The sequence below is a fragment of the Lotus japonicus genome, chromosome 1, assembly GCF_012489685.1.
Source record: "Lotus japonicus ecotype B-129 chromosome 1, LjGifu_v1.2".
Lineage (NCBI taxonomy): Eukaryota > Viridiplantae > Streptophyta > Magnoliopsida > Fabales > Fabaceae > Lotus > Lotus japonicus.
This window is the reverse complement of record NC_080041.1, coordinates 22527176-22535714: the sequence shown is the minus strand read 5'-3', so window position 1 is coordinate 22535714 and position 8539 is coordinate 22527176. Positions and strand designations below refer to the sequence as shown.

Below are 8539 nucleotides of genomic sequence, written 5' to 3'. Positions count from 1 at the left end.
TGTTATTCTTCACCTTCATTATTCCTTCCATATACCAGCATCTAATAGTTTTGAAATAACCTTTGTTCTGATGGAAATCAACGATCTCGCCACCATTTTTTTTATGACATCATAAATTATATTTATCATTTTTTTATATATATACTGAAAAAATAACTGTTCAAAAATAAAGAAACACAAAATATGGAAATTAATACACTTTATTCACTTCAAAATAATTGTAAAAAATTAGAAAAAGCACATATACTAAAAAATCAATTATTATTACTAAATTTCTAAAACGGTCGGAATATTTGGTAAGTGTAAACAGAATTCAAAGCTTCTGTTTCCGATGCCTGCTGCGGAACTGAAATTCCTTTCCCTCCGCCATCAATTTCTTAAATTCCGCATCGGAATAATGCTACTATTTTACTATTCCATTTTTATATGCATAAAAATAGAACGAATATATACTTATCACCAAATTCACACACATAATTCCCAACAAACCCTTCAAAAAAAAAAATTCCCTAACAACTTCAAAATTTATCCTAAAATAAAATCACGCGTTGCTCTACCATCACATAATCGCCTATATTTTTTTAAAAAAAAATTCATCAATCCTTTAGTATATTTTAAGAGTAATTTGAATTTAAGAATGAATCTGAAATTGATATGATTTTATTTTTTTACCGATTTACTCTATTTAATAACAATATCTTAACATTTATTACCCCGATTCTCTCTTCCTCAAAATCACGCAATATCGTAAAACGGTAATATTCGTTTCATCGTCCGAAACAAATTTCCCTGATTCCCTTGTCTGAATCAAACCTCAAACAACAATATACAACACAACACTGTTCCAAATTCCAATTCTTCTTCTTCTTCGTTGTGATTCTTGAAAACTCCTTCAAAATCCTCAGTTTGCGTGTACGAGCTACATGCATATCTCACTCTCACCTCGAACCTCCTTGCTAATCTCACCCGCATCTCCGTCACCGTCCAATCACTCAAACTACCGCGATCGCCTCCACGGCCACACTCTCCGCCCTCTGCTATCGCTGCGTAAATGCGTGTCACACTCGATCTAGGGTTTCCGAGCCTGCTCCTTTTCGCGTTGGTTTGCCTCGTCGTGCCGGTTATCGGCTTTGCGGCGCGGCGGAGGTGGCGGCGCGCGGAGGCCAGGGCGGAGGATATCAGGAGGCTGCTTGTTCTTGCGGCGGAGGAGGCTGCTAGGGCGGAGATTGAGGCTTCGTATCAGTACGGCGCCGTTTCGGTTGCTAATAGTAATCTATGTGCCTTGTGCTTCTCCCCCACCACTACGCGGTGTGCAAGGTGTAAAGCTGTTCACTACTGGTACGCTTTCGGTTTCCAAATTTCTCTCAGAATTTTATTTGGGGTTTAGTTTTCATTGTGTAATTTGTAAATTGCATTGTGTTTGCCAATTGACATTGATTTTCATTTCTTTAGTCTAAGTGCCCTTTTTTGTGGAATGGGGTTTTGAGTGATCTATAAACCCCATGATGATATATTGATATGTTAAGCTTGCTTGTAAATTACAATGAAAATAAAACATGCAAAATCTTTGTCTTTGTTTGCATTATTGCATACATCCTAGAATATGATCAAAATTCAGGAGATCAGTTGGTTGTTCCTTTCTATAAATCATGTTGCAACTTTTTATATTTCATAGAACTGCTGTTGGAGACTTGTTATTGTGTTTTGTATTAGAAATCTTTTTAGGAAGATAGAGACTTCTCTATAAGCAACCTTCTGAAGTTTGTAGTATGTAATATGATAGCTAGATTTTTGGATTCTTGACCCCTTCTTTTAGTGATAGGATTTTGTAATCTTGCATAATATGTTGAATATGCTCCGGTCTATGTTACTTAGTTGTCAATTTATTTCATATTGCTTACCTTTGTTTTCATGTATTTAGTTCTGGTAAGTGCCAAATTGCTCATTGGCGTCAAGGTCACAAAGATGAATGCCGTCCTCCCAGCACAACTCACCAGACCCATGATCGGGTAAGTGATCTTGGCAAGAAGGTAGCAGAGCCAGGCTACCGTGGAATCAATGATGATAAGTGTCAGATTGAAAGTACAGAGTATACAACATCCTCCAAGAAACCCCCATTGTCTGATATAAGCAGTTCTCCAGAAATATCTTGTGCAAAGGATGATAACATAAGAGTTGAGCCTATTGTAGAGGGGAATGTTAAAAAATCCAATTCTGAATTATCAAGTAACACATTTTCTGGATTTTCCGCTTCAGCTAGTGCTACTGCTAGTGACTCATCTGATGATTCCTCTGTTTGCGAGAGTGAAACCTTAAATGAGCATGAGAGATCCGAGGGACATATTTTTGCCGACCCTGCTCATGACATTTCTGATACCCCTTCAAATGGTAATAGCATTGGTGCAACCATCCCACTGTCACCTAAGTTTGCTAGTTTGGTTGATTCCGTGGATGGTTTTTCTACAATGCCTAAACCGAAGCAAGTTAGACCAGGTTTTAGTGAAGAAGAGTTTAAACTCACATCAAATGATACTTCTGGTTTCATGATGCGGAAGGGAGCCATGATTGAGCCTTCTATAGGGTCTTCTGGATTCTGGAATAAAGCTCTTGATTCAAGGGGGATAACAGATGACTCTTATGGTGATCTTCTTGCATCACAGTCTAATGAATCTCTTCCAAAGTCTGCTGGGGACAATATGGCAAGTACAAGATCAGCAGCATACTCAGAAAAAGGTGTTGATTCTTCAGGTCATTCTGATGCTTCCAGCATCCATAACTTGCAAACTGCTGGCTCTAAGATATCAAATCATGTCACTATCAGCTCTGGCAGCAGCTTGAAGTCAGATGAAATCAGAAGTCGGCCACATACATTTGCTGATACGGAGTTAGTTTCTAGGACTGAAGAGCATTCACAGTACAGTACAAAATTTGGGAATAATGGGATCCAATCTGGCACTGCTACTCCATCTCAGATTGCTAGCTGTTCTCCAAATTCTAAGAATGGCTTGAAGATATCTGTGCAGAAAGTTGGTGATCAGTTTAGGGGATCAAGTTTGTCTAAAAACATCCCACAAGCTGTTGGCAGTGATATTGCTGGAAAATACAGTGACAAGGTTATTCTTGAACAAATCTTTTTATGTTCTTCTATGCGTTGCAGACTCGTTATCTTACATGGTCTATTAATTGTCACTGCAGGGTCTTTTTCCGTATAATTTGTTTGTCAAGCTTTATAACTGGAATAGAGTGGAGTTTCAACCATTTGGTCTTATAAATTGTGGAAACAGGTAATTTGAAATGATTTGTGTACGAGAAATAGGTAATTGATGCACTATGTGTAAGGGTTTTAATATATTTATGATTTATGATATAGTTTTTTTATAACAAAGGCGGAAGAAAAGAAAAAACAACAAAAACCATGCATTATTTTCTTTATTTTCCAGAAGGATCAATATTTATTGCAGGTTGTTGATTGATCCATGTAAATGATTAGTTTGTTTTCTTAGGGGTCAGTACACCGTTGTGTATAACTTTGCTTTTTTTTTTTTTCATAATTTTTGCAGCTGTTATGCTAATGCTGTACTCCAGTGTTTGGCATTTACACCACCCCTGACTGCTTATCTGCTTCAAAGACTTCATTCTAAATCATGTATGTATGCGATCCGAGTTTAGTATTTGGATCATCACATGCTCAATTTCTCGAGTACTATCTGTTTAACTGTTCCGTGGGGTTTTCTCATGTCAATTCCAGGTACAAATAGAAAATGGTGTTTCGTCTGTGATCTTGAAAGTTTGATTTTGAAGGCAAAAGACACAAAATCTCCCCTTTCACCTAAGGACATACTCTCTCAACTACAGAAAAATGGAAGTCAACTTGGTAATGGAAGAGAAGAAGATGCACATGAATTTCTAAGGTGCAGTTTACGTCTTTGAATCCAATTAAATTGATATTTCATAATTCTTGTTTTATTTTCAACTCACGGTAATGAGTTACGTAACAGACATGTGATCGAGACGATGCAATCTGTTTGCCTTATGGAATCTGGACCTAACATGCCAGACTCATTAAAAGAGGAAACAAATTTAACGGGTCTAACATTTGGAGGCTACCTTCGTTCAAAGGTAATGTTATTGGAAAATAATAATATGCATCTATCTGTTATGATTTTGTACCTTCCCAAATTATAGGTCCAACAACATCGGCCTGTTTTCAAAATGGATGACTTTTTTTTTATCCTATTACCTAGCATCCATTGATGCAAGTAAGATGAACAATGAACATTAAGCTGATAATATGTTGACAGATAAAATGCATGAAATGCGGAGGGAAATCTGAGCGTCAAGAAAGGATGTTGGATCTGACTGTTGAGATAGAAGGGGAGATAGCGACCTTGGAGGAGGCCCTTCGACAGTTTACAAGCATCGAGACTCTAGATGGAGAAAACAAGTACCACTGTGTCAGGTAGGATCCTCTTGAAAACTTTATATATCATCATATCGTTGTCATGTTTTCAAAATTATATAACTAATAAGGTCAAAAGAATATATTGCTGCTTACAGTTCTGAAATTGGGTCTGATATTTGTCTTTCTATTTTAGTTTTTGTTTTTCTGTCCCAGATAGGTGCATGATACAAATTAAGATTATGGCCTAGTCCTTACCTATTCAGAAAAATTAGAGGGAACAAAATTTGGAATTTTAAATAAGTCAGGAGAGAGGATATGGTGGTGTTAGGGTGTTGTGTATCCACTTCTATGGTGATGAAAAATATCTTCATAAATAAGTTGAGGGATTGAGGCGTTTTATGGTTAATTTAAGTAAAAGTGAACCTGGGTTTTAGAAAAAAAACTTCTAATAACATCTGTTACATCTGTTCAAGAAAATGTGTCTGCGTGGCTTTGAATTGGATACTCCAGATTAGAAATTGAATTGAATAAGAAAATATTTCTTGCTTAGGATTAGGATCCCTGAATCCGGGCAGTTAGCAATTACATTGGATTATTGGAAGCTTGATCACATCACACAGGACTAACTGTCTAAGAAGACAGCGATCCCCTGAAATAGTACTAGAGTCATGAAGAATTCTTTTACCCCATTATGAATGAGTTTGCTAAATGAATCCTACTATGTAATAAAAATTACATGAATATGACATGGATGCTGATTTCAGGAAGATTTGATTAGTTAGGTTAATTCAGGATATTTCTATTTATATCTTTATATATTTATTAGTTATGAATTGTTATATCTTTATTAGTTAGGATTTAATTGTTTTTCTTCATTAGATAAGATTTTGATTGTTTCTTATCTTATTAGATATAGGATCTTTTAAATTAGGTAGGATTCTAGTTTCCCTATTTCCTTGTACTCAAGTGACTCAACCCTTATAATAAAAGGGGATTTCAGAATTGAATAAAATAAATAAACTAGTATTTTCTTAAGGAACCATAAATTGGAAGAGGCTCTGTGAAGGACGAGCACGCTTCTTTTCTACAGCATAGGTCGCAAGAAGAATTCTCTTGTGTCTAGTAGACCCATGACAAGATCCTCGGCTAAGGGCCATAACAGAGTGCTTATGAAATATGAAGTACTAAAATGACTGCCATGATACTTCAACATAAGCGAAACTGTTATGGTGTATAAAGTATAAACTTCATAACAGCTTTCAACAGTAAAATGGATGGCAAGTTATTTGGTCTATTAAGGTCTGCAAGGATTTTCATTACATGACATGTGCCAAACTTTTTTACCAAGGTATGTAGTGGCTTGTGTGTGGCCTACCTTTTTCTATAAGCCAAAAAAAAATGCAACAAAAGAGGGTACAAAGGGAGGGGGGGGGTGTACCCTAACCCATTTACAAAACTAATCTGTTAAGCATAGTAAAGGATGTCTCTATACCAGTCAACAAAAGAAAAGTTAAAACCTTTGAGTCTACCCCTTGCCAAGACCAAGCTAATGCCTTAACTCTTTCCAAAAGAGATGGAATACATAGATTACCATTTTTAAAGATAATATAATTGCGTACCCACCAAATGCTCCAAACAACTGCAAACCATACATCTGTTAAGACCTTCTTAGAAAACTCGCCGTAAAGGAGCTCAGTAAATTGTGAAACCATATTTTGGAAATCTAGTTAGTGTTCATCAGTTTAATTGGATGCTAAAACTTTTATTTTATTTTTTTTATTTCACTTATATAGTTATATTCGTTTAAGAATGGTTGTCTTTCGCGTAAAGAAAAGGTTGGCTGTCTTTCATCTCTATTAAAACTTTTTGATATGTTAAGTGTTGTTGTCTTTGACTTGGTATTTGTAGAACTGATGAATATGTGTAAATTTTCTCTTTCAAAGTTGTGATATACGGAGTTTTCCTGTTATTGATCATCTGTTTCATGTTGAGCAGATGTAAATCTTATCAGAAGGCCAAGAAGAAAATGACAGTTTCAGAGGCACCTAATGTTCTTACAATTACATTAAAAAGATTTAAGGTATATCTGTTAAAATTCAATGACAAGATTTACCCTATCTTTTGTGTCATTAAATATTTATATATTTGTTACCCATGTGCTGCAGTCTGGAAAATTTGGGAAGCTCAATAAGTCTATTCGGTTTCCTGAAATACTTGACTTGGCACCTTTCATGAGCGGGACTAGTGATTTGGCTATATACAGGCTGTATGGGGTGGTTGTTCACTTGGATACCATGAATGCTGCCTTTTCAGGTCACTATGTGTGCTATGTAAAGAATTTCCAAAACAGGTGGTTCAAGGTTGATGATAGTGTGGTATGTCTCAGTTCCCATTTATTTGCATATCTTGTACACAAATATCCTTGGTTCTGACATATACTTGCATTTATGCTTTCCTTAATCAGTGCTCCGTCCTATAAGGTCACATAAGATAAAATGGTACTCTATAGTTATAAGAAATATTTGATTAAATTACATAAGCTTTGAGATTTGTATGGTTTGTTTATTTTATAGATGACTTCATTATCTTTAATTCTATTACACGTTGCAGTCTAAACAAAACTCTTAATTGTAGCACAATAAAACTGTGAATAATAGTATGACACAAGGTAGACAAATGATAAATGCTAGGTCTCTGGCATGGAACAAAGGTGTCCACGAATGGAAGTCCTAGAGTCCCTGACAAATTTGCTCTGTAATATCCTTTCTTATCCGAGTTGGTCATTCACAAGATTTATTGAGTTTTATGACTGAACTGAAGCGTGAAGTGTTTGTGGATGTTTAATTGTTTATTAAGCTGTTTTATCTGTTGATATTTCACTCCAGGTGTTGCCTAGGAACTCATTTGACAATCTCTCCTATGTCTTACAGGTGACAGCTGTTGAATTGGAAACTGTCTTGACAAAAGGAGCATACATGCTTTTGTATGCAAGGTAACCCATCTATGATCTAGTTTTTCTATCATGTTTTTTTTTTGGGAGGGGGGGGGGGGAGGAATATCTTATTTTTCTCTTCAGGGTTTTTCATTTAATTATATTCAGTGTTGTCAAATAGACAATATAGCGGCACTATAGTGCTATAGTGTAACGCTCTGAGGGCTCACCGGCATCGCTATCCACTATTTTCCGTTTTGAGGGCTTGACAAAGCGGATTTTTTGCTTTCTGCTATTTTTCATGGTTAACAACACTTTATATTGTCTCTTTTCCACTTCTCTGACTAGCTGATCCACCTTGTAGGTGCTCACCCAGGGCCCCAAGATTGATCCGGAACATGATAGTATCCTCTGACCCGAAAAGCAAAGCCCATGCAAAAACTGTTGCAATGAAGGCAAGAAATGTGTCTTCAGATTCTGGTGCTGCTGAGAGCATGACTGGTTTGGTTTCCCCAGATGGTCCACACACCTTAGAGAAGTTTCTCGACATGAAAAGGATTTTTGAAGAAGACTCGTCGAGTGATAATTCATCCCTGATGAGTAGCAACTCTGATGAATGGTCTTGCAGTACTGATAGCACCTGTGATTCAACAAGCACTGATGATTATGCTGATTATATTTTTGGTAATTCGGGACGCGGCTTGGGTGGCATCTTGAGAAATTCTGATTCTGAGGTAGATGGTCTTTTGTACAGAAGCAGAGGCGTTTCTCATTTGCATACTGACACAATTGTAGAGCATAGGAAGTTAGATACAAGTAGGAGTAGCAGCAGTTTTAGGGAAACTGGCTCTTTACAGAGATCAGGATCCAACCATTTTAGTGATATAAATTCTGGAGTATTGTATAGAAAATCAAAATTAAGAACGGATTGAAAAGTTTATCTTATACCATTTGAAGATTGGGAGAGGTGGATATCACAAGAAAATCAATTTCATTCTTTTATCTGTTTTAATTAGATATAGAAGTAGATTTCTGTGGCATCTTGAAATTACATAATTCAAAGGGTTATTTTTTAAATCCAAAAGAAGAGGTCGATCCGCAAATGCTTATCTATAGGTTAAAAATGATTTTTTTTTCAAGATAATTATAGCTTAAAATAAAATTTTCAAAAACCCGTTAACTTATCAACCAAGGTGAAAAAGTAA

The 8539-nt window shown here is 36.1% G+C and overlaps 1 protein-coding gene across 1 annotated transcript; it reads left to right on the top strand.

Annotated features, from left to right (window-relative positions):
- The first annotated feature begins 717 nt into the window (after positions 1-717).
- LOC130734153 (ubiquitin carboxyl-terminal hydrolase 17-like) lies at positions 718-8331 on the top strand. The gene is made up of 11 exons (XM_057586480.1): positions 718-1338; positions 1922-3113; positions 3196-3284; positions 3561-3646; positions 3749-3911; positions 3999-4119; positions 4302-4459; positions 6398-6482; positions 6568-6777; positions 7333-7394; positions 7699-8331. Exons 1-11 carry the CDS (start codon positions 1052-1054, stop codon positions 8264-8266), a joined length of 3021 nt encoding a protein of 1006 aa, XP_057442463.1. The 5' UTR covers positions 718-1051; the 3' UTR covers positions 8267-8331.
- Positions 8332-8539: the final 208 nt, after the last annotated feature.